The sequence below is a fragment of the Ciconia boyciana genome, chromosome 9 (genome assembly GCF_034638445.1).
Source record: "Ciconia boyciana chromosome 9, ASM3463844v1, whole genome shotgun sequence".
Lineage (NCBI taxonomy): Eukaryota > Metazoa > Chordata > Aves > Ciconiiformes > Ciconiidae > Ciconia > Ciconia boyciana.
The window spans coordinates 10,631,536-10,656,980 of NC_132942.1; the positions used below are offsets into that span (position 1 = coordinate 10,631,536).

The following is a 25,445-nucleotide window of genomic DNA, read 5'->3' on the forward strand; positions in this document are numbered from 1 at the left end:
GAATTTCAGGGTAAAATCTGATAAAGTGGAGAGGCAAGTGCCGATGTTTTCAGAAGCTACATGGATTGGTTTCATTATGTGTGGCTAAGCACTTGGAACACCCCCTCTGTAATTACTGTCTGAGCTGATTTACTAATTATTTGTGTATGATAGGAAGCAGTCCTAGTCTGTGAGCTCTTGAACTGTTCTGCACAGCGTGCAGGAGGTTTTTCACTTCTAAATAATGCAACAGTGTATATGTTCTATGCAAATATATATATGTAATTTTATATGTATTTTGTTATATTAAATAATTTCATAGGAATCTAGTGAGTATGTCATGGTCGATAAAAATTTAAGGTCAGTTTCCATTTCCAAAGATCACCTATGGTTGCTTGTTCTGAGCTTAGGTATCAATAGAGACTAGTTTTGGGAGGAAGCAAAATATCAGTCTCCTTCAGAGGTTCACTGTGTCTCCAACATGTTCTGGTGCTAGGTCGCTTGATGCGCTGTGTGCGATGTCCAGTTGCGTACCACTCCAATGACTTCTGCCTCGCTGCTGGGTCCGTGGTCCTCGCCTCCAACAGCATTATCTGCCCCAATCACTTCACTGCACGGAGGGGCTGCCGCAACCATGAGCACGTCAACGTCAGCTGGTGCTTTGTCTGCTCGGAAGGTGAGACGGTCTGCACTGGGTCCCCTGTCACCAAGCAAGGCCCTGACAAGAAGTCATTAGAGCAGGCAGAAGCTTTTCGTGTCCAAAGGGTGCCAGTGAGAACTGCAGAGAACAGTTCCTATCCATCCCCATTTAAGTCCAACTTCAGGCTAGAACTTTTTCTGGATCCTTAGAAGGGTTCTTTTTGTAGCACGAGTAGGGCACAAGCTGTTGAAAAGGGTTTGCAGAAGAGCATCATGCCCTTTTCTCAGCTGTTTCTTTCTGGACATGTGGAGTCCAGGGCTTCTGCACAGTGACTCTGATAAATTCCTCCTCCTTTTCTTTGCAGGGGGCAGCCTTTTATGCTGCGAGTCGTGCCCGGCTGCATTTCACCGTGAGTGTCTAAACATTGAGATGCCAGAGGGAAGCTGGTATTGTAATGATTGCAAGGCAGGCAAAAAGCCACACTACAAGGAAGTAGTCTGGGTGAAAGTTGGGCGCTACAGGTAGGTGAAGGTAGAACAGACTTGTCCCCATCCCTTCTTCACGCAGTGCTTATGGTGATTGAGGTGAGAAGCTGCTCCTCTCTGCAGGGTACAATGCAGCACCCTCTGACTTTTTTGCATGCATGTAGCAGCTGGTAAAATGCATGCTTTCCTCCTCCAGTAGTCTCTTGTCTCCCCACCAGCCTTGCCGGTAGCCCTCACACACTTTTTCCCCATGTCTCCATGCAGTAGCATGCTTCTGAGGTGGTTGGAAGTGGGGAAGCCAGAGGTTTCATCTGTCCTTCCCTGTGTTGCAGGTGGTGGCCAGCTGAGATTTGCCATCCTAGGACAATTCCTGTCAACATCCAGAAAATGAAACATGACATTGGCGAGTTCCCTGTGCTATTCTTTGGCTCCAAGGATTACCTGTGGACCCACCAGGCCCGTGTGTTCCCTTACATGGAAGGTGATGTCAGCAGCAAAGACAAGATGGGGAAGGGTGTGGATGGCATATACAAGAAAGGTAACTTGTCTTCGTCCAGGGAGATACATGTTCTGTTTCTCTTCATTCCCATTTGGAGAAATAGCATTCTTATAACAGAGAAAATATCTTTTTACAGCTAACACTCAATTAAATTTGTAGAATGAGCTGCTGATTATCTATCATCCAGTGCACCCAGAATGTTCGTTGGTGTGAGCTCGCAGAGAGGGATAAGGGTGTGCAGATCTTGAATGCTTCTCCAGCTCTGACATAGCTGCTCCAAATCTGAGCAAATCACAGCTTCCCTGTGTCTAACACAGTCATGATCTGTATATAAAAATGCACTTGAGTTGTGCCTGACACTTCTGCCCAAAATCAGGCAAAGCTAACTGACAGTTTGGATGCTTCATCACCTACGGGCAAGTCCCTTACTGTAACTCCTGCGACTGCCCTACTGCATTGGCCTTTTCTTCACCCTCGTCCAGTGAAGCTCTGCCTCTGAAGTACGCAGCCAGGGAGGTTTTCACTGGCAGCCTAGCTCCATGTGATCAGAGGGAGTTCCTCATAACACACTCTGTTCTCTCAGCTCTTCAGGAAGCTGCAGTAAGATTTGAAGAGTTAAAGGCACAGAAAGAACTGAGACAGCTTCAGGAAGACAAAAAGAATGACAAGAAACCTCCTCCCTACAAACACATTAAGGTGAGGGCAGGTGGGGGGGGAGGCAGGTGCGGAAGGGAACTCTTGAGCTGTTGGTGCAGGTGATTTACAGGTATATAGAAACATTTGTACTATTTGTGCATCTGGCTGCATTTGAAGGTTACTTTGGTCCTCTTGGCACCTTCAGTCATCCTCCACAGAAAGGATTACATGTATGCACAGAGCTGTATGGAAGCTGGACACCAGTAACAGAGGTACTCTCATTTACTGGAACAGATCTGGACATCTCTGTGCTGTTCCATGTCAGTTGTGTGGTCTGAAGGAAGTGTGTCTCTACCTTGGGGACTTAAAAGAGAGTGCTAGTAATACGCAACCTGCTCAAGTACTGTGTGCTACTGATGGCAAGGTGGGCATCCCAGGTAGTGCGAGACAGGAGATGGTCAGGGTGCAGTGGAGCAGAGCTGTGGGGAGGATGCTAACCCACGCTGGGGCTAGGCAGTATCTTGTTTCATCTCTGCTATTGTTTTATATCTTTTTCTGTATCAGTTGGTGACTGAACAGAAATACTAAAGCAGATGCACGTGTTGGAATATCAGCCCTTTTGCTGAGTTTTGGGGAACTCTTTATGTTTAGGGCTGTATTTTGAGATAGAATTGGAGCAGCAATAGAAGTTGTACAGCATGGAGGTGACTTGAGAGGAGAGCTGGGGCCAAGCAGGTACATGTGCTTGAGATGTGGGTCCAGACTGATCAGAAACCCAATGACTCGGGGACTGTGTTCCTCTTTTTCATTGCCTCTGTCTGCTCCTTCCCTTTTTTATGTGGCAAACTGTGAAAGCTTAACTGATTGCTGGCACTTTTTGTTTCTAGCTAGGATTTCTAGGCAGGCAGGTATATCCTGCATGAGTTACTGTACAGTGTAAAGAACACAACTGAGTGCTGTGGCAGCAGTATGGGCCAGGCAGCTCCAGTGGAGGAAATACAGTTTCTCATTATAGGTATTTTTAAGCCTGTTTCTGGTTGCAACATGAAGGAACTTTGGAAGCAGTTCGGAGCCTTTGAATTACCTTTTTAATATAAATAATAATGGCTATGGTCATTAGCCATGGCAGCTCGTCTGAGTTCTGGGTGCAAGCTGTTTGTCTCTGTGAAAGCAAAGCAGTTTCCAGGAGCATACGGTGAACTGGAGAAGGCTTCAGGGTGGAATGGCCAGAGCTGGCTGTGTCCGCTCCCATCTTGGCCTTCTAAGGAGATCAGCACCTCGGGGTCCGTCCCGAGGAGCGGCAACACAAGAGGCTGCTGCAAAATACACTTGGGATCCTTCATCACATCAGGGTTGTGGCTAGTCCAAGCATCGCCCTGTTTTGGAGCTGGTTTTGTACCAGCAGTGTCTCAAGAGAGACTGCTGGGCATGCATGCGTGCTGAGAGGGGCACCACCCTCGGACACCGTGATCGCTTGGGGTGGCAGCGCCAGAGCCAGCAAGGACACCTCTGTCTGCCTGGTGGTGGATGGTCCTAATCCTGTGAGTCTCATCAATCTTAATGAGGTGATGAGCTAACAGTTTGAGTAAGAGATGGGAAGCAGCAGAGGAGAACACAAGAGTGACAAGGAAGGTCGGAGGTGGGAGGCAGTACGAGGAGGAAGGGGAGACTGTGTGTGTTGAAGAGATTAATCTGGGGATTCTGCAGGGTTTGCTTTTAAACAAAAGAGGATAAGGGCTCGGCCAGCCTCTGCAGGCTACCAGAGCAGAAACTTTGCTCTGTGGGTGGGACTAGATAAATTGTGTGGGGGCTGGAATAGTTTTGCTAAATGATCCTCTCCTTTCATGTTCTGGGAGAGGAAAGGGAGCTGATGGTATTACTCGCCTGGGCAAAGAACAGCAAGGAGGTTTTCTTCAGTGTCTCTCCAAAGTCCTGACTCTCTGTTGCCTGCCTTTCAGCGTTCGCTGCCTTTAACCAAAACCAAAGGACCCTGCTCGTGCCACAGACATGCCAGTTGCTTCTCCACCTGGTGCTGCACTCTGCTTCCTTCCGGAGCGGTTTTGAGAGAGCTCCTTGGGTTAACTCTGAGCTCATCTTTGGGCCTTCCAACCCCAGCCGTGTCTGGTTTTTCTTTCATTTACATCTGCAGGACAGTTGGGTAGGGAGCTAACTGCTTGTGGCCTGGTGCGTAGGTAGGCCCTCTACTCTGTCACAGGCATGCCAGCCTGGTTCTCTTAGTGACAGCTGAGAGCACAAAACAGCTTGAAGGTAACAGATTCGAAACCCAGGGCCGTAAGGAAAAGCTAAGGAAAAGGACCTGACACTCAGAGACTGGAGAAGGAAGGTGCTGTTTCACACAAAAAATGGTTTGGTGTCAGTCAGAGGCATGGTGTGCACTCAGCGAGAGCGCTGGGCCACCTGCGCTGGATGTCGGCACAGCGGTGATGGGAGGGGGACACTTGGCAGCCTCTTCCCCCCTCCAGGGTCACAGAATACTGCACCAGGTGATGCTAATGGGGGACCTGCATCTTCCTTAGCTCTTTCCTCTAACCGTATGCCTCTTGAAATAGTGTGCCCAGAAGTAGATATGTGCCTGTACTTGTGTCCTTCTGCCCCTGGCTGTAACTAACTCGCACTGCAGCCTGTCAGCTCATAGGCAAGGCTTGAGTATAGAAGTCACTATCAGGATAACCTGTTGTTCTTAAGACCTAACATCCTTCATGTGCATTCAAGGTGAACCGGCCAGTGGGTAAGGTGCAGATCTTCACTGCAGACCTGTCCGAGATACCACGTTGCAACTGCAAACCAACAGATGAAAACCCATGTGGCCTGGACTCTGAATGCATCAATCGCATGTTGCTCTATGAATGCCACCCCATGGTCTGCCCTGCTGGGGAGCGCTGTCAGAACCAGTGCTTCTCCAAGCGGCAGTATCCCGAGGTACAAATTTTCCGCACGCTGGCACGAGGCTGGGGCTTGCAAGCCAAAACAGACATCAGAAAGGTACGTACTCTGTTTCTGCATGTAATTTTCTCTTGCCACTTCTCTCTTGTTCAGTGTTGGTTTCAATAGTTTAGAAAAATTACTATCTTCCATAATTCGAAGAAGACTTCTTGCCGTAGAATGCCATTCAGGAAAGAAGTGGATGAATTTAACTTTTCCAGTTCTGACAAGAATGTTTTGGCTCAGCTAACCAAGAAAATGGTTTGCATATTGATGTCCCACAGGGTAAGAAAGATGATTGCTCAATCTGTCTGCTTGTATGGACGATGGGCTTTATGAGTACACCAGAACACTGGCCTGAAGGTGGTGCTCATGATTTCCAGATGGGGAGCAGTGATTATACCTCGCCCCCATTCTTGAATAGCCAGGCTTTTCCAGCATGAGAATCTTGTATCAGAAACTGAAACCAGGGCTTGGCTGTTACAAAGGGGTAATGTCTTGGGAGATGGCTATTATTATTGCTAAAACTGGTATCTCCGGCTAAAACACTTGTATATATTTTTTTAAATCTAGAGAATAGTAGTTCTGTGGACACATGTCTGTGCTGAATGAAGAAGGAAGAATGGTAAAGCAAAGAGAACCCCAAAGCTAAGAAAGGGTGAAGTGAAACAGAGAACAATTAGCATAGTAGGAGAAGAATATCTGAAAAAGGAGTAAGGACAACATGCTATGGGGGAGGGCTTGATAGCAGAAGGAAAAATGTGATTCTATCCTGTTTAGGCTTTACTGCCTGCTGTGATATAGGTTAAAGGATCTCTCTGCCATTCCATGCGCCTGTTATGTTTCACTTTCAGCAGGCAGTCTGGAAACGGCAAAACTCAGTTATTTAATGGAGGCACCTGTTAGGCCCAGTGGAGCAGAGCTGGGGTTCCCTTTGATGGTTGAAGTAGTCTCTGCAGTACTTCACTACAGGGCAACTCCCCAGATTCACTGCAAGAGCAGGTGCCCTAGGTGCATCATGCTGCTCAGTGTGGTTGGTCCCCAAAAGGATATTGCTTCCAGCTGGAATGCAGTTATGCAGTGCTTTGAGCTTTGCAGCAAAGAGCTGTTCTTGTGGTTTACTTCAAGTTATTTGTTGAACGTGTGAAACGGATGTATGATTCAGGGCTCTTAGTGAAGATTATAGGTCAAGCTGGCTGCAGAGCACAGAGGAAGATTTTTATGAGGAGGTTTCCAAAAAGGAAACAGGAACTAAGGTTTAGCACAAAGGTGGATGTGCCTCCATCCTGGAGGGAATTTGTCTTATCAGGTTGTCGTTTTCTCTCTGGCAGGGCGAATTTGTTAATGAGTATGTCGGGGAGCTAATTGATGAAGAGGAGTGCCGAGCCCGAATCCGCTATGCTCAGGAGCATGACATCACCAATTTCTACATGTTGACACTGGATAAGGTATGTGGAAGGAATTTCTCTTGCCAGGATCCTAGACAGAAGTAAAATGATTGCAAGGAAGGTATAATAGGGGTCTTCTCCAGCAAGTAAAAAAGGTGCTAAGAGTTGCTGATGAGCTGGTCTGCATTTCCACTAAAGAGAAGACTAAAAGAATGGACTTACCGTGCAGTAGAGAAGTTTCAGGTTGGATATTAGGATTAGGAGGAAAGCCTGAACCAACCATTGGAGTTTGTTCAGAAGAGGTGAGGCAGTTGTCCGAGTGCAATTGTCTGAGGATCGTAGATCCTGTTTCAGCATAACAGGGTGAATTTGTAACCTCAGGACCCTTCCCAGCAGCTGAACCATGGAGAGTCCAGAACTGGGCTGGTGTGTGCCAGAGACAGCATCAGTCCTCAGGTGTACAAGTATCAGGCACAGTGAGACCCTCATTTAAGTTCAGATCCCAGGTCTTGCTGATCTCAGTCGAGGGGTGGAGTTTGTTACACCCACAGACTCCTTGGTGGGTCCTGGAGGCCAGGTTGTTGCTGTGAACTCCTGCTTTCAGAGGTAAGTAGTTTTGTCAGCTGCTTTCCACACTTGTGTCACTCAACCTTGGAAAGATTAGAAGGAAACCATGAAAGCAGGCATGGGAAGAAGCTGTCAAGTGTGGGACAGGATAACAATGGGACTGCTTTCTGGCTGTCCCATCTTCTTGCTGGAAATTCGCACTGACCATATCTTGTTCTCCTTGTCTGGCTGAGGGGTGGGAGCAGGGACAAAACTAAGTCTTAATATCTCCCTCACTGTTACAAAACCAAATCTCAGTTGCAGATGCCTTCTCATCTCCGATGTGGTGTAACAAATGGTAGTGTCCTGTACAGAGGTGTACCTCACATGTTACATACCATTCCTGTTTTCCTTCTATACGTTGACGTACAAAAAATAGGAATGGGTATTTTGCTTTTCAGTGGAAGTCAGGGTCTGCAACTGCAAGTGCTGCCTTGTAAGTGTGCTGGTGTAGTGTTTATCCAGTACTGACACCGCAGGGAGAGCTAACTTCACAGAAGCAGCAGTAGCACTTCCCTGGCTGTTCAGGAGCCTGTGTGTCTTTGTAGAGGAAGATGATGTTGCACAGGTGACTGTACTGCTGTATGATCTGCCAGCCTCAACCAGAGACATCGGTGTGTGGAAACTGTTTGGGTGTCTGTTGATTGTCCAGGCAACCCAGTGACACCTGTCACTTATGCTTGGTTAAAACACGTGTATGTACTCAGGTGCTTTGCAAGCATCATCAGATGCCTCTGTTGTCATACTTTTCACTACTGATTAATGCTTTCCTGGTGTACTGGTACCTGGGCTGCAATGACTTGAGTGGGAAATGACAGTTTATTAAATGTGTTTTTCTATTGTGGGGTTTTTTTTTTGTTGGTTTGTTTTTTTTTGTTTTGTTTTGTGGTGGGTTTTTTTTTTTTTTTGCAATTCCAGGATCGAATCATTGATGCTGGGCCAAAGGGCAATTACGCTCGATTCATGAACCATTGCTGCCAGCCAAACTGTGAGACTCAGAAATGGTGTGTGAATGGCGATACTCGGGTTGGGCTCTTCGCAATTGTAAATATCAAAGCTGGTAAGGAACCCACTCTGTCAGTACCTGCAGTTAAAAGTCTGGGAGTGTTTCTGTAAGGAGAGGGGAGGGTTTGTAGCTCCCTGGGAAGATATTTAATTTTTATTTTCACAGGCAGTCATGAGACTTAACACCAGCACTGGCATACTGAAATGCATACATCCGTGGTGTAAATGGAGGTTCATAGTTCTAATTTACAGGGTCAAGAAATGGAACCAAGCATGCTACAGCGTGGGGTTGAATGCCCTTTTTGGCTGTAGTATGTGGTAGGAGTGTGGGTTTGCACTGAATTTTCAATCCACAGATCTATGGGGAGATTAATAGTTGATATCCTTGTGTAGCTGTGACAGTCATTTGTGTCATTATATTTCAAAAGTGCTTTTACTTCAGCAGTAAGATGTTCTGCCCCATAGTTCATTACAACTTGCTTGGTTTTGATCTGCTTTTGTGCCAGGGACTGAGCTGACTTTCAACTACAATCTGGAGTGTTTGGGAAATGGAAAGACCGTTTGTAAATGTGGTGCCCCAAATTGCAGTGGCTTCCTAGGAGTACGGCCAAAGGTATGATGCCTCCTTTAAGCTTTTGTTCTTCCAAATCACCTCTTTGCATAGATGTGTCTCACTGCAGAGATCTCAGGAAGGGCAATCCGGTTTCAGTGTGGCCATGAAAACACTACTTGAAATGAGTTGAATATCCAAGTTTTTATTTTGAGACCACAGATCTTAGACTTGAATTATTGCTATAAATAATGACATGAAATTGTATTTTACAACAAAAGAATAAATGAAAGATGATTTTTTTAAATTATTTTCTGCTTATTATCGTGGTAATTTCCATTGCACTAGAGGAGCAAAGGACAGGCATGGGAAGGACTTCCATCTGATAACCAAGAAACCACAGCTCAGACCATTTCCCAAAGTAAAGGCCTGGGTAAACTGTGAGCATGTATGGAAGGCCCACAAACTCGCATTCCTTCAGAGTGGAGTTGCTTTAGACCCAGAAGGCTTCAGCATCACCATCTTTGCCGCAATAAGAAAGTTCCTGTTTTTTTCCTTCTTTTAGTTAAGCGACCGAAGTTTAGACATCAGACAGGAATAAGAAATTTGCCATATCTGTAGTAGAAAAATCACTAGCTTTTAGAAATCACCGACTTTTGAGAGCTTTGTTTTGTAACTGTAATATTGCAGTAACAGGAATTGATTTCAGTTACCTCCTTGTGTGAGCTGGTTCTCACTGGGAAAAGGAAATAACAGGAGCGGTTGGCCAAGTTCCCAGCTGTCACCAGCTAAATCTATGTCTCAGCTGTTGGTTTGTTTCAAGAGCTTCACCAAATCAGTCTGTAATCCCTCTGCTCTGACGTGTGGATACTGGCGGCTTACTTACCCACAGTTAAGGGTTAAAAGCTCCAGCAGCACAGTTGTTAAGCCCCGTCAATATATAGGGAAGGTTTTGTGAATTCTCCAGAGAGCTTAGTTCTACAGAAAAATTAACTTATGATTAAAAAAAAATTGATGTCTTCAGAAGTTGACAGATGAGGTGAATTACACATCTGATGTATTTAGTTCTTTTTTGGGTTGCGATTTAAAGTTCAATTGATTTTGTGCTGCTCCTGTGTTATACATGGCTTGACTGTCATTTTTGCCCTGAAATTGTAGGTTGTATGATGGAAATCAGAGAAAGGTGCCCTTTAGTTGGCATTAATGTACCATTGTGATGCCTGAGGCGACTCATTCCATCTTGATGAGATGGGCTAAGAAACAATACCGAAGAAAACAGTACCTTGGGGTGGTTTTTTTTTTGTTTTTTTTTGTTTGTTTTTTCCAAATTCATCCCACAATAGATGCATTTTTAAGCTTCCTGAAGATACAGCAAGACAAAACTTCACTGATTATACTCAAGTTCACTCTTAAAAGTGACCTTTCTAACTGGGAGTGTGGAAGAATGCTTGGGAGTCTATTGTACTGCAGTGAGCAAGTGGGAGTCGCTTAGTCCAGCTGTTAGACCTTGCTTAGACATTCAAATTAGCTGTGAAAGGTTTTTCTTGTTCTCTTTGTAATTAGACGGCTGAGGTACTAGGCGCTGAGAATAGGTGGAATAGTTTAGTGGAGTGATTTCAGTGCCTGCATTTTCAATGATAAGAAAGGCCTGACTTGTCCCCGTTGTCAATGGGAATGAAGGTATGAAAACAGAAATACCCACATGTGAAGGGGAAGGAAACAATCAAGAGATGTAACTCCCTCATGGTAGGACAGCTGGATAACCACCACTGCTGAATTCTGAAATTGTAGGTCTGGAGACAAAGGTTTTTAAATGTTTTGGTGGTTTTGTTCTTAATCTTGTTAGGAGAGTGATGAAAATAGTGCCCAATATTTATGCAGAATAAAGGATGCAAAAATCGCCTCGTAGGCATTGTCTCGGCACACAGAGATATTCTTTGTGGAGAACACATATTTGTACACAAAGATACATGGAAAATGGCATAAAATTTAGCTCATGTCTGTTTAGATAAACTAAACTGATAGTGCTTTGATAAGGTCACTGACTGGGGACAGGTAGCATCATCTTTGTGGAGTTGAGTGTTCGGTACAGTGTTTGGTACAATTTGGTACAAACACAATTGAGTGTTTGGCTTAGCCTGGAGAGGATCCATGCTAGGGGGTTAGGAGTGGTCTGAGGATCTAGCTGGAATGGGGGGGCAGTGTTTGAGGAAGCCTTAGGGCAGAGAAGAGAGCACTTAAGCCATTTAGGTGCCAATCTTGGGACCAGTTGTGGTTATTTCATTACTGTCTGTAACACAGCTGTTGGAAGCATGGTAATTTAACTGTACTGATTACACAAAAGATGTCAGGTGTTGTCAGTGTGAGAGAGGGAGAGGATGGGGCAGTTGCAAAGGAATAACCAAGTATAACTGGGAGTAGGCCGGACTTCAGATATTCAATATGCCAGAGTACACACCTGGAGGGTAACAGCAGAAACACATCTGCCATGAGAAGGTCACCGATGAGCAGTCATGGTGGAGAAGGAGCTGTTGTGCAGTTCAGCTGCTGCAGGACTGAGCTGCTGTGGTGACGCAGCTGTGGAAGAGGCAAATGTGGGTGGTGCTTTGGGAGGGATTTCCCAATCTTTTGGAGAAGTGTTGATGTCATTGTACACGGCCTATGAGGCATCATCTGAAGTAGCACATATAATTCTGTAACTTGTGTTTGAGAGAAATAAACTCAAAAAGGGCAGAGAAAAGCCATTAGGAAGACCAAGGGTGCAGACTGTGAAAGTGTTTGGTTTGTGAGAAGGAGAGTGTGTTCCGGTAGTTACTTTAGGGAGAGAGAAAAACTTCTGCCAGAAAAGAGCAGCACTGACAATGAGAACAAATAGGTCTAAACTGATCACAGATAAGTTCAGACTGAAAATGGAGAGAGGAGTGAGGAACGTCAAAAACTGCAGAAGGGCCTGGGAGAGACTCCTCGAGTCATGGGTGCAAGGAGACCCGACTGCTTTGACTGACAACCTGAAGAGTCTGTGAGAGGTGGCACAAGCTCAGTGACACCAGGCAGCCCCTGGCTCCTCATTCTGCTGTTGGTAATTGTATATATCCTGTGTTTAACCAGGCTTTGGTGCTGGGCTTCCAGGCTCTTTCAAAAAAAATGAGAACTATTTGCTGTAGTAAATTGGTTGCCAAATATTAAGAAGCACTGTAGAGATGCTACATACGTTTCAGGTATGGCTGGCAGTGGGATTTTTATTTGCAGGGTTTGCAGTTATCTCCACTGTAGCAGGAAGGGAACAGATGGAAGGGGCAGAGACCTGCATTAACTGATGTTGTCTCACCTGCAGAGCCAACCCAGCCTCACTGAGGAAAAGTCCAAGAAGCTAAAGAGACGGCCACAGATGAAGCGCAGGTCGCAGGCGGAGGTGATGAAGGAGCGAGAGGATGAGTGTTTCAGCTGTGGGGACGGAGGGCAGCTAGTTTCTTGTAAGAAGCCAGGCTGCCCCAAGGTGTACCATGCGGACTGCCTCAACCTGACCAAGAGACCTGCAGGTCAGTGCTCCGCACGGCTGGGCTCTGCTTGGGTCACAGCATTGGCTCGAGGTGTCCCAGGCGCTGCTCATCACCTTGCACTCACTTCACAGCATCTTAAAATTTAGAGAAATCTCTCTCACTTGAACAGACTTTGTGGCCCACACAGCACAACCCTGGTTTGCACCCCACTGTGACCGCAAAAAGATGAATTGCTGAAGGAGGAGCTGGTCCTTGCCTAAGAAATGGTGTTTGTGAGCTGACCCCATCCTTGGGGCCTGGTAGAGGACAGTCCCAACAATAGTTGAGGTATTGATTCCTCAGATTGGCTGTTTTCCCAAAGTTGGAGACAATTGAGTGAGTTGAATGGTGAGGAAAAGCACTGATGGAAAATAGGGGTTAGAGAAGAATGTGTTCAATGTCTGAATAGCCATAAATTTGAATAATCTCAATAGGCAGAAATTTGAAATAAAAAGAAAAAATATTCAAAAAGTACTTCTAGTTGGGTGCAGAGAAATAAATAGTCTCCCTGTATGAGTGATAAAACAGCTTCGAGTTCGTTAGTAGCTCAGGGGGTGTAAAGTAACATCTATTAGAGGGAAAGATTTAAGTTGCATTTAAAAGTCATAAGGGAGCTGGTTGAGGGGAGTGTTTTCTCTGTTGTTTCAATTTGTCTTGGTTACTAAAGGAGTTCTGGGGACCTTTAATGAGTGTTCAGGTTTAACCAGTGCTCAAAAAGCGAAAAAGTCTGACCTGAGTCTTGGTAGGCCAGTTAGCCTGATGTCTGCCAGGCCGGGAGGATGGAAAAGCTGATATGGGATCAAATGCCTAAAGAATTAAATGGTAAGAATATAAACAATACTAGATGACAAATTTTTAGGTAGGATAACTCATCAAACCTAATTTAGGGTGTTTTGCTAAGATAATAAATTTGGTTAATAAAAGCAACTGCATAGAAGTAATTTGTTTAGGGGGCTGTAAATATTTTGATTTAATACTGTAAGTATTGTCATAATTAGAAATTCTCTATGCAGCTCTGTACAGTATTTTCTGAACACGTCAGAGGCAGGCTAAGAAACATAGAACCAAGCGGTCTCTGAAAGTAACTGCCAGGAGAGCCACTGTGACAGAGCGTTTCTGTCGGTGCTCCACAGGGAGCCAGAACTGGGCGTTCAGCACCTCTAGCTGTAATTTGGCAGAAGGTGTAGAAGGGCTAGTAGCATATTTTGTAGATGACAGAAATTATGTGTGTGCATGTGTTAAGTTTTGGGGAGAATAGGGCATTTATACAGAAGAGCTTGGATTGCTCATTGAACGAACGCTGTAACAGAGCAATATGAAAGCCAATGGGAACCACAGGTCATTCCTATGGAAACATCATTCAGGGTGAGGGAGTCCTGAATATCACCTTTCTATCCATTTTTGTGTGCTAAGACAGGGCGCTGTAGCATCCTGGCAGGTTTTCCCATGCTTTAAAATCTCCCATAAAGGAGAATCCAGCATTTAGCTTGTTCCCCTGCTTTCCATTTGAAAAGTTTCTCCTAACAGTCTGTCTTGAAAAAACAAAAGATTGCCCTCTCTCCCATACCCATTTTTTCACACACTGGGAGACTCTTATATCCTTAGTCCTTTTCCAGCTTAAACAAACACAGCCTCTCCTTGCAGCTCTTATTTTCTAAAATTATTATTCTTGGTCTGCTCTGGACTGTGTCCCACCTGCCTACACGTTTTTTAAACTGTGCTAATGAGTATTTTAACAGTATTGCAGCTGAGGCCTTGCTAACACTGACAGAACAGAGTAATTATAGTTAGTGTTTTACATAAAATATCTCAGGAAATTAGATTTGACTTTTTTTTTAAACAACTTTTTTATTTATGTGATGTTTGTGATTGGCCCTATCATCCTTGAGTCCTCTTGTCTTGATCCTTTTCACATATTTATTTTATTTCTTCCTCCTGTAGTCATGCACTGGTCTTTAATTGCACTTTGTTGGCACAAGAGCATCTGTCCAGTTTAAATTCTGAGCCTGTCTAACCACATTTTTTCAGTTCCTCACAGCCTTGTTATCTACCCATTTCTGTAAGCGTATCTGCTGTTCTGCTTCTAGAAATTCAAATGAAAATACAGACTAAAATAGGCTCCTGAAGGATGTCATTGGAAATGCCCCCTCAGTTTGCCAGAAGATCATTAATAGCAGTTTTCTGAGGATGTTTTTCAGCCAGTTGTAGCCATTTTACACATAGGTTGTTATTTTCATAGCACGTTCCTTAGAGTATCATACAGGACATGAAAGGTTCAGCACTTTTTACTTCAAATGTTTCTTCTGCCATGGGCATTGCTGTTGACTAATTGGAATTTCCTGCTTGTTTGCATGTTACTAATTGCATGATCTTACTTCTGAGAGCTCCTCTGCTCTGGGCTGTCTCTGGAGAGGCTGCTTATTCATTAGGCCTTTTATCCTGTCAAAGACCATTGAGTGGTTTGATAGGATTTATCCTTCCTGCAACATACTGGCAGGTTTTGACTTATTTTATTTTTCCATCCTTACAAATGACCTCTTATAGTAATAGTCCCAGAGTCTTTGCAGTTGCCAAAGTGAGTGTTGAGTGTGGCTCTCTGGGTTGCTGATAGTGCAGAGGGAGCAGCGACAGCCTGTGCTGCAGCACCGCGAGCCCGAAAGAGAGAAAACCACGTGCAGTGTTAAACATCCCCGCTCTGAAAAGGATGCTGAAAATTTGGAGAAGATGCAGAAAAGCAGTGTGTATATTTTGAGACCGGAACAGAAGCCTTGGACTGGCTTCAAAAGAGGGGAAAACACGCTACATGTTTTTTTTCAACCCCAGGGGAAAAACAGCGTGAGAGAGGGGAGTGGAGAGCTGATGTTGCACAAGTGCATGGAGAAATGCCCACAGCTGCTCAGTGCCATGCTGCAGTCGTGCTTTCTTCCAGCCTCCCTGGAAAAGAGCTGGTAGCCAAAGCCACAGATGTGTGGGCTTGGTTCAGGGAGGCTGGGAAGTGCTCTGGCCCAGCTGGTGTCCACGGCCGCCCTCCGTCATCGCTTGCGCTCTGAGCGCAGGCTGGCCTGTGCGAGGGCTGCTCTGCAGGGAGCTGCTCTTCACAGCAAGGCAAGGGAGCAAGGGGGCCCATGGGGTTATGGAGTGTTGGGGAGTGTGGAGACAGAAGGCGTATTTGGAAAGGCAGCCATGCTGGTCCTATGGTGAGAGGTCAGGAACTCAGCATCGTGTATCCTGGGTGCAAATGATCTCACTGTTCCTTTTGTCCATGAACTGGTGAGAAGCGTTTGGTAGAGACGGTGGCAGCCTTGGCTGGGGGAGCAAGGGGCTGAACCAGTGAGGTCATCTACAAGTGAAAAAGCGGCAATCTCTGAAGTGTAATGTTGGTTTTTTTTCCTCCGTGATGATGTTGATACTGATGGTGAATAGATTCAGCATGGACATGGAGCTCCTCAGGGAGCAGCTTGGCTTTGTGTTAAGCAGTATTTTTATCATGGCCATACACAGAGGTTAAGGAAGATGCCTTTGGGTACAGAGACAATAGAAAATTACTCCCTTGTGATCACTGCCCTCTCACTTCTTCTTTCTGATAAACAGGAAGGGAGGTTGTTGGCCCAGAATTAACTTAGATGAACCTGACGCATCTACTTAAAAAGTCCGTTGGGTGTATTATACACAGATACCACTGTTGTTGTCTGTGGAAATCGGAGCCACAGAGATGTGCAAGCTGGGGGTGTCTGCTCTTGTCTAGGCGCCCGTATTGGTTAGTGTTGTGCTGGAGCCAGACGGGCTTTTGGTCTGACCTGGTGTGGCTTGTGTTTGTCATGATTATCATTGCCCTTGTTGCTTCCAAGGATGTAGGTTCCTATTAACTGCCCATTGAGCCTAGGAGCTATGGCAGAAACTGAGGAGGACATGTAGAATTGTATGGGAGTATTACAGGGGTGTTCCCCCTCTCCCTTGAACTCCCTTTGCAGCAGGCCTTGTCTCTTTCCCTTGTACCACTCCTAAGGTATGTCTTTTCTCCTGTGTCTGTGCTGCAGGAAAATGGGAGTGCCCGTGGCATCAGTGTGATATGTGTGGTAAGGAAGCAGCTTCCTTCTGCGAGATGTGCCCCAGGTCTTTCTGCAAGCAGCACCGGGAAGGCATGCTCTTCATCTCCAAGCTGGATGGACGTTTGTGCTGCACAGAGCATGATCCCTGCGGGCCTAACCCTCTAGAGCCGGGAGAAATTCGTGAGTATGTACCTCCCATAGGAGGCCTGGCTAATGGTGAGGACACCCAGCCACCGGAGCAGCCACCTGCAGACACAGACCTGAGCGTTCAGCCTCTGGACAGCCTACCTCAGTCTGTGGCCCTCAGACTGCAGTCACCAGAAAAGCCCCCCGCTACCCTAGCGCTGAGGCTGCCGCCATCAGACAAGCCCCCCACCACCCTAGCCCTGAGGTTGCAGCCATCAAACAAGCCCCCCACCACCCTGGCCCTCAGGCTGCCTCCACCAGACAAACCGCCTGCCACCCTGGCACTGAGACTGCCACCATCAAATAAACCCCCCACCACCTTGTCACTGAGGCTGAAGCCATCCAACAAACCCCCCACCACCCTCTCGCTCCGGCTGCAGCCTTCAGATAAACCTCCCACCACCCTGTCGCTCCGCCTGCAGCCGTCGGACAGGCCCCAGGCTGCCCTGTCCCTAAGGCTGCAGTCAGAGAAGCAACCCATCATCGTAGCGCTGAGGCCTCAGCAGCCCGACAAACCTCCCAGCAACGCGGTGCTGTGGCCACTGGACGAGTCCTCCAGTGATGCCTCGCAGCCTCATCTGCCGAGCAAATCTCCTCCGGGAACTCCACAGTCGTCGGACGAGTCGCTTGTTACTGCTGATGCCCTGCAGCTCCAGCTGTCGGACGAGCCTCCTGATGCCCCTGGGGTTTTGGGGTTATTGGACAAGTCTCTCATTGACACCAGGACGCAGCAGCCTGAGCTGCTGGATGAATTCCCAACAAAACGCCTGCATCCTCAACTGTCGGACAGACTTCTCTCCACGGCAGGGACCCTGCGGTCCCAGCTGGTGGATGAGCCACCTGCGGCCGATCAGCTTCAGCCATTGGACAAAGCTTCTGCTCAGAGTCCGCAGCCTCAGCCTGTGGAAAAGGCTCCCAGCTATGTGGTGCCGCAGGTCCCAGCATCGGAGATGGCTGCCGGTCCTGGGGTGCTGTGGCCTCTGTCCATTGAAAAAGTCCCCGGCTCCCCAGTCTCACGGATCCTGCCCATGGAGAAGGGTCCTGGATCGGCTGTGCCACGGCCCCTACCTCCAGAGAAGGCTTCCTTCTCTGGGGCAGGGCGGGTCCCAGCCACGGAGAAGGCTCCCAGCTTTGGGGCACCCCGTCCCCTGCCTCTGGAGAAAGCTCCTGCCTTGGGGATGCCACGGATCCTACCCACAGAGAAGGCTCCTAGCTTAGGGGTGTCACGGCCCCTGCCTCCGGAGAAGGCTCCTGGCTCCCGGTCACCACACATCCTGCCCATGGAGAAGGCTCTCAGCTCGGGAGCCCTGCGGATCCCGCTCACGCAGAAGGCGCTCACCCCTGGGGTGCTGCGTCCCCTGCCTCTGGAGAAGGCTGCTGACTCCGGCGCCCTGCGGGTCCTGCCTCCGGAGAAGGCTCTTGGCTCTGGGGTGGCCCGGCCTCAGCTCTTGGAGAGGCCACTCACTCTTACAGCCCCGTGGCCTCAGGCGTCGGACAAGCTGGCTGCTGCTGTGGCTCCTCGGCCTCAAGCCCTGGACAAGCCTCCGGCTGCATCGGCTCCAAGGCTGTTGCTGTCGGAGAAGGCACTGCGGCCTGTCGACCAGAATGCACAGCCGAAGGAGAGAGGAGCCCCAGCCATGGAGCTGAGTCCCCAGCAGAAAGAGAGGACCATGTTATCTGGCGAACAAATCTCTTGGTCTGCTGGGAAGGTGGTGACGCATGTCGGACAGGTACCTTGGCCTATGGAGAAACTACAGACGCATGAGCAAACCCACTGGCCCACTGCAAAAGCCCTGGCACCTGCAGAGCAGTCTCCCCGGACAGCAGAGAAACTACCAGAGCCGACCCTTCAGCCCGGCTGGGACATGGCCTCAGCCCCTGCAGAGCAAATCCCTTGGACATCAGAGAGATTGCGTGCGTTTGAGCAGACCCCTCGGCCGGCCAGGGAAGCGCCGGTGCCCCCGGAGCAGATGCAGTGGCTTGTCACAAACATTCAGACTATTGACCAGATTTCTTGGCTTAGCGGAAAAGCACAGACTCCTCGGGGGCAGGACCCTTTGCCCGAACAAAACACAGCGCTAGCCCGTAACCAGGATTCTGTCTGTCGTGAGTTGGCCGACTCAGAGCCAAAGTGAGGTTGGTGAATATGGGAGGCAGGTTTCAGTCTTTTAATGTTTAGGGAGGGGGATCTTTGGTTTTTTTTTTTTATTCACTTTCCTGAGTCCAGCCCCTAACCCATGCACATCCCATCCATATTCTCTCGTGACATGAGCAAGGACATTCACTTAAGTCTGAGTGTGGCCCAGCCGAAGGGGGAGAGCATCCGTGACCTTTTCCTCTTCCTTTTACAAATGATAAAGCTGAAATAAAGCATCCACTCTGGGTAAAAAATCTCCAGTTCCACTGAAATGGTCACATTACTGATCCAGCATGTTCGAGCTCCAGGTCTGATTCGTAGGCAGGTTCCCAGGTACAGCCAGGGGCCTCGCTCTTGTTACTGTATTTAGAGGAAGCAGATCACTCAGGCTGCCCTGGGATTGGAGATGATTCAGGGATCAGGCAGTGAGCAGTCAGGTGTACTCCCTTGCTGGACTCTGTGGAAGCAGGGAAAGGGTTTATCTGTCGTCTGCCTGGGTCTCTGTCCCTGCAGGGTGTTGCTTTGCGAGGTTTGTCCGTACATTCGCTGGGACATGCTGTGTGTGTGGTTCACTGAAGGACAGGTATCGTCTCCAGCCGAGCTGGGAGAGGAGCCCGCTGCACTCAGTGCAGTTTTCTCCAGCAATAGACAATGTCCATTCAGGCTCCTTTGTACAAAGCTGCGACTGGCCAGGCCCGAGAAACGGGGAATCTGAAGGAGGTCAGGGAAAAGAGAGATCTTGGAAGAAGCCATCTGGCAGTTTTTTCATTCTTGTGTCTTAATCCTTTAGCACAGGACACGCAGAGTGTTTCCTGAACTTGAAAACATTGTGACCTATAAAGCAGCAATAGCAGAGTAGGGCAGAGTGGGTTTCCCCAAGGTGCTGAGCACCGCCCTGGCAGGGTGGTGGTGCTCCCTTTCAAATTTCCATCCAGTCTCTTCTTGACTTCTGTCATCACCGTGAGCCAGCAGACTGAGCGGTCTTTTCTCCCCTTGCCTCAGACATATTCAGGACGTGTTTGCATCACACCTGGTCTTCCCAGCAGCGGGACGCACTGCCAAGCTGCAAGTGAAGCCTGTACCGTTCGCTACACAGCGTGGAGGCAAGGGTGCTGTAGCTGTATCGGGACACATCTCGACACGTTCCCCTTGGTTAGCTTCTGGCTTAACTCTTCTACAACCAAAGGAGACTTGAATTAACTGGACTGTGTTGGTGTGTGTGTGTGTGCGCGCGTGTGTGTCCTTCCAACTGAATAGTAGTTCTCACACTGGAACACAGGTGGGCTCCAGCAGCTGGCTGGCTTTCTTTTTTCCTCTTCTCCCTTTTCCAGTTAAGGAGATGTTTAGTACTTGGTGGTCGTCAGGCTGGTGTCCAGACTAGGCCTGCTGAAAGCTGTTTACTCAAGCGTTGAGGCAGAAGTGCGCTTGGCCGTGGTACTTGAGGGGCAAGCGGTAGAGTCCCAGGGGCCTGCGGAGTGGCATCTTGCGACCACCGCCACCCTCGCAGGCAGGAGGAGGACGGGCGTCCCTGGGCGGCACTGCCCGGGCTGGATGGGGTCGGTATCCTGCCAAGGAAGCGCTGCTGACCAGCACACTCTCCCACTCTCACAACACATTACCTCTGGTTTGCCTGAGCTCCGCCAATCCGGGTGCTGCAGCCTCGGATCTCCGTGCCCACCACCAGACCCTTGCACAGCTCCAGTGTATCTTTCTCCTTCCAGGCAGATCCACAGGTCCCTCCCTGGAAAAGGAGCGTTCAGCTCCAGGCTGACCCTCTCCCTCCAACGTGGGAGCGGGTCCTTGTTCCCACCTGGCTTGCAAGTGCCTGCTGCTCCCAGAGCAGACGGTCATGAGCTTTGCAGTTTTCTATGAAGGGAGGCAGACACTTGTACCGAGACTAATCCCGATCCATTCTCCTTTCCTGATGTACACACCCCAAGACAACGTCCTGCTGTAAAGGCTGGGTGTGCTGGGCACGAGGGGACGTTACCAGTGCTATGGTGCATCTCTTCTCTAGTCCGAATCATTTCAGATCCTTTGTAGAATAGCTAGCGACTTCAAAAAGCTTTATGGCTTATGGAAACTTACTGTTTAATGTTGTTTTTTTCCGGGAAGACTGGCAGGTCAGTTCCTGCTTGCTGCTGAAACTGGGGAAATGCAAGCAGCTTGTGTTTCTGCGTGACTCCTGTACAAAGGGAATCAGGACAACTCCTCAGAGCCATTGAGAGAGAAGATAATCTAAGGGCATTCATTAACTTTTTTAAACAAAATAAAAAAATGGTAATGAGGTTCAGTATATTAAGTATTTATCATGTGTGAGAAGGAAAATAAATCTTGAATTTACATTTATAGGCCTTCCCATGAGCTGGACTTAGTCATGTAGATTGTGTAAGTAGGGTTACCTCCATGACAGCCGCCCAGCCAGCTACAGCTGTAACCAGAAAGGTATCTGCACTGCTCTGTCCACCTCCGCTTTGCATTGTCACGTGTTAACTAGTTACTTGTTTCATGAAAAATAAACTGTGAATATTTTTGGTGCAGGCTTTTTTAAATCTGTAAAATGGAGAAGTTCTCAATGAATTCTCGTAAGTGCAGGTTTGAAAAAATCACTTCTATAAATTGTGTGCTCACGTAGTAAGGTGAGGTTCATGGCAGCAGCAGCCTTTCACACAGCAGGCTCTTGCCCAAAAGCTTGTTTTGAACAGTGAACGTGGATTGAACCGTTGCATGGCATTTCAAACCCACAGCCTTATTCCTTGCATCTGACCCCCACCTCTCTTCTTGTCTCCCTTCATGCCTTTTCCATGAGGATCCAAGTTCCTGGCTTCCTACCTTTCAGCTACGTGCTGGAAAGTTGACTTCAGTAAAGTTGGTGTTTGGAAATGTCATTGAAGGAGGAAGCCAGCATGCTGCTCTTTCCTCCTTGCCCTTGTTGGGCCCGTGGGTGATGCTCTGTCAGATCAGGAGGGCTTTCCAGATGTACATGGGGCTGGCAGAGGGACTAGTGGTGCTGTTGGGAATGGCTGTCTGTGCTGGGTCACCTCAGCATGATGGGCAAGGCCTGACCAGGTGTGGAGATGGGTCCCAGCAGCCCTCTCCTGCCCAGCCTGCCTTCATCAGCTGTGAGCATGGGCTGGGGAAGAGCTCTGGGCAACACAACCCTCACAAAAGAAATGTGGGCTTCTTCAGCACTGGAGATGACTCTGGCTGTTGGTGACAGCTGGTAGCACTGCCTTGGAGGAGGAGAGGGAGATGTCTGCACCAAAGTAGTTGGGTTCATTTTCTACAGTTCATTGCTGCCTTTAGAGTTCAGCCACTTTGAGTCACCGGGGGGTTTTTTTAACATAGAGGAAAGCAGCAGATAACACATACCCCTGGCAGGCCGCTCCTGCAGGAGAGAGACTGCTGCAGCTCTGCTCTGGCCTCCCTGAGCCCTTGCACTGGGCTCGAGCTGGCCAAGGAGCTCGGCCAGCTTGCTGCGGCTGCGTGGCCAAGGCCACAGGGCTGCTTTGCTGCATTGGAGGGATTCGGTCACCTGGCCACTAACAGTCTTGGGTTGGGCATAATTGTGCCCAAGGTGGGGGAGGGGTGACTCTTGTGTTGATCCGCTGTCATGGAGAGTTGTAGAAGCAGAATTAAGGGTAATTGTTGTTTTTGCTCAGAGCTGTGCCCCTTTCCTTGCCATTCCGGGGAGGCTCACGGGAACTTCCCAGGCTCGTGGATCCATTCCCACTTGTAGGAATGGCTCCCCCTTCCCAGTTCTGACAGGGCTGAAAGATTTGCTCCCATACAGATGCTTTGCCAACCAACATGCTTGCTGTCAGGATGGCCTGGCTGCCTGGGCTGGGGTCACCGGCTGTGGCCTCTATCCCACAGCAAGACCCTCTTCAGTAGTGGGTTTCCACGGCAGGCAGGAGAGTCCCAGTTGACCTTTGGTGATGGAGGAGCTCTGGTGAGGGGTAACGGCGTGGTCAGGGACTCAACGTGGGCAAGATCTGCCTGCCCAAGCCGGGGAGGAGGGTTGCAGAGGAGGAGCCACCGCAGGGCCTGTGGGACGTGTGGGCAGGAGGGGAGCGGGCGCTGGCCACTGTCCTGTGTGGCTTGTCCCATCTGCACCAGCTCACTGGGCTGGTCCCCGCTGTCAGCCAGGGCTCTGGTGAATCTAGCAGAAGAGCGACCACTGTAAGGGATAATCCCCTGCTGCACATCTTCAGATACTAACTAGTTCATGGTAGCTTGCTTTATTGCTGTTCTCGAGTTAAAACTTTTCCTATTTAACAAACCCCACAAGAACCAGATTCACTTCAATGCACAAAGTATCCAGGTGATACTGTGGGAGCGTGCGTTATAATCCAGGGTTAAACCCCCCACAGGCACAGGCTTCGCTTCAAAGGTGTGGCTGTAGTTAAAATTCAGGAGATGAGAGAGGTGGTCGAATCCGAAGGACAGTAACGTACTAAGGTGAGACGATGCAGACTGAGGGTGCTAGAAGAGCTTCCACCCAGTTTCACAGAAAAAAAGAAAGAAAAAGCAGCCCTAACTCTGATGCATCTCGGCAGCGGTTTAACCTGAGCACGCCGTGGATGTGCGCTGCTCCTACCTGAACACCGCAGCCAGCATTGCGACAGGGCAGGGGGAGTGAGTTCGAGAAACCTCAGACCTTCAACACCTTCCATTTATTTTTAATTTCAACCGTAACTTCTGATTTTGCTTGCTGTTTGGAATAACCGTAATTGTAACCTGCTTGTAATGTGCTTTGCCCTAAATTACTGACGAGGCTTTCAGCCTTTGCCAGCCAGTGAGTGTTAAAGCAAAGTGGCAAACCGTGCAGCTACTCTGATAGCACGGGGGGGGGAGGGGGGGAGGAGGGGGGGGCGGCGAGGGCTCGCACCGTGTTTGATCGCCCGGGCTTTGTCCGCATTAATTACTCCCCTGTGATAGTGATAACGCCAGTGGCAACATTTGCAGCCGAGGCTGTGCCTGTTGCAGCAGCACAGCCGGGCTGATGGGTGCTCGGGGCTCCCAGGGCCTGGGAGATGGGATGCTGGAGCTTGGGGACCGCTCCGCCGCTTGCCTGGCTTCAGCGGGAGTCTCACCTGCGGGGTGGCAGTGCCCTGGCTTAGCAGGAGGTGGGAAAAGGCAAGATTTCTGTTCCGGGTCCTCCAAAATGATCTAAGCCAAGTCTGGTGCAGGGGGACAGCGTGCATGGGCTTGGGCTAGAGAAGTGGCGGTGATGGACAGTCCCTACAGCACTGAATCTACCTCCTAGGGAAATCTGAGAAATGGGTGTTGCTATGTCCTATTTCAAGGTAAAAGTTTTAATCAGTTTGCCCTTGGCAAAGCACTTGGGCTATTGTGGTGCTATTGTAAACCGTTTGGCAGCTTAGCACAGTAGGGCTGAACTCACGGCTCCTAGCCCGCGGGCTGGAGGTTTCTTTGCCAGCTGAATCCCATCCCCTGATAGCTGGGGCTGGGCTTCGGCACATGTGACAGAAACAGGATGAGGCGTGACTCGGTTCCTTCGATTTATGATGGTTTTGAGACTCAAACCAGCGTGCCAGTGGGCCCCGTGGGCGTAGGGAGCAAGTGGAGCCACGTGAAGCAAGGCAGGCGTCCGCTAACTGCATGTTCTTTGTGTCCGTTTGGTACTGAGCTGGTTTCAGTTTTTGTTTGTTTTGGGTTTTTTTTTTCTGATGTTTCCGAGTTGTTGACTTCAAGGAACTGGGTTTTGTGTATTTTTTTAGACACTGGGAACTTGTTAAAAGGAAAAGCAGCAGCACCGGGAGGCTTAAGGTGGAGCATGGCTGGAGCTGAGGGCGGCCCCGGCCGATGCGGGTGGGAAGAGGTCAGATGTGTCGGCAGCGGCTGGTGCGGGCAGGCAGGGAGCAGCTCTCCCTGCGATGGCCAGAAGCCTTTCGGCAGCGGCATTCCTGGCCCTGCTTAACCGCAGTGCCGCGTTCACCACCCTGCCAGCCTGCTCACCTCCGAGACACCAAACGTGTCTGATACTGTGCCTGGCTTTGAATGTCCCCTTCCACCCTCCGGTGCCATGTGCTCTTGGCTAGGGTCCTGGCTGCCGGCTAGGCTGGGGGTCCTAGGGAAGGTGGCCCTGGCTGCCCGCTCCCCCTTCCTTGCTGCCCGGGGAGGAGGGACACGGGGAACCACCCGTGGCAGCGGCATAAGTTGCGCTGAAGCAGTGAGCGGGAGGGTTGTTCAGAGAGGGGCAAGCCTTGGTGTGAGCAGCCCCGTGCTGCGTTCCTCCCACACCGAGGTCTGCTGCCCGCGGGGTGGTGGCAGCGGAGGGGTCTCCTGCAGGCTCTACCGGAGGGAAACATGGCGGGAGTCGGGGTGCCCAGCTGAGGCGGGGGCCAGCCAGAGCTGCAGGTGGTGGCCAGGGCGAGCACTGTGTGGGGACGCATGGGTGCTCAGCCCTGGCTGGGACTCGTCTTGTCGGTTCTACGCAGGGATGCCAGAGCGGGTGAGAGAAACCTACATATTTCCAGCATGTATATTATTTTTAGAAGAGGGAGAGGGGAGAGTCTTGGACCATTGATTACTTTCATTTTGCTCCCCTTAGACTGTTGGCTGTGTATGTGAAACTTATAATGAAAAGAGGGTTGCCCTGCCCAGGTGCTCCCAGAACATGTACTGTAATTCTTTGTATATAGAAGAAAAATTACTGTAAAGTAAAGTTTAACTTTACTCTCGATGTCCTCTTGTGGTTTGTCTTGCCGAGCGGAGGGATGCAGGGGGAGCCCGGCTGTGCCCAGACACCCGGGGCAGGGATGGGAGAGCCCCAACAG

General features: G+C 49.1%; 1 protein-coding gene across 3 annotated transcripts in view; it reads left to right on the forward strand.

Annotated features, from left to right (window-relative positions):
* Nucleotides 1–25,349, forward strand: part of NSD1 (nuclear receptor binding SET domain protein 1) — a 66,000-nt gene extending 40,651 nt beyond the window's left edge. For 2 of the 3 annotated variants that reach the window (XM_072872034.1, XM_072872035.1), the window contains exons 14-23: nt 476–655; nt 984–1,140; nt 1,437–1,642; nt 2,187–2,299; nt 4,973–5,242; nt 6,514–6,630; nt 8,095–8,236; nt 8,688–8,794; nt 12,066–12,270; nt 16,308–18,898. In XM_072872034.1, the coding sequence (XP_072728135.1) occupies nt 476–655; nt 984–1,140; nt 1,437–1,642; nt 2,187–2,299; nt 4,973–5,242; nt 6,514–6,630; nt 8,095–8,236; nt 8,688–8,794; nt 12,066–12,270; nt 16,308–18,640 (3,830 nt within the window). In that variant the 3' untranslated portion in view covers nt 18,641–18,898. Of the gene's footprint in view, nt 1–475; nt 656–983; nt 1,141–1,436; nt 1,643–2,186; nt 2,300–4,972; nt 5,243–6,513; nt 6,631–8,094; nt 8,237–8,687; nt 8,795–12,065; nt 12,271–16,307; nt 18,899–19,644 lie in introns of those variants that run through there. The other variant, XM_072872033.1, reaches the window with a different exon arrangement.
* Nucleotides 25,350–25,445: the final 96 nt, after the last annotated feature.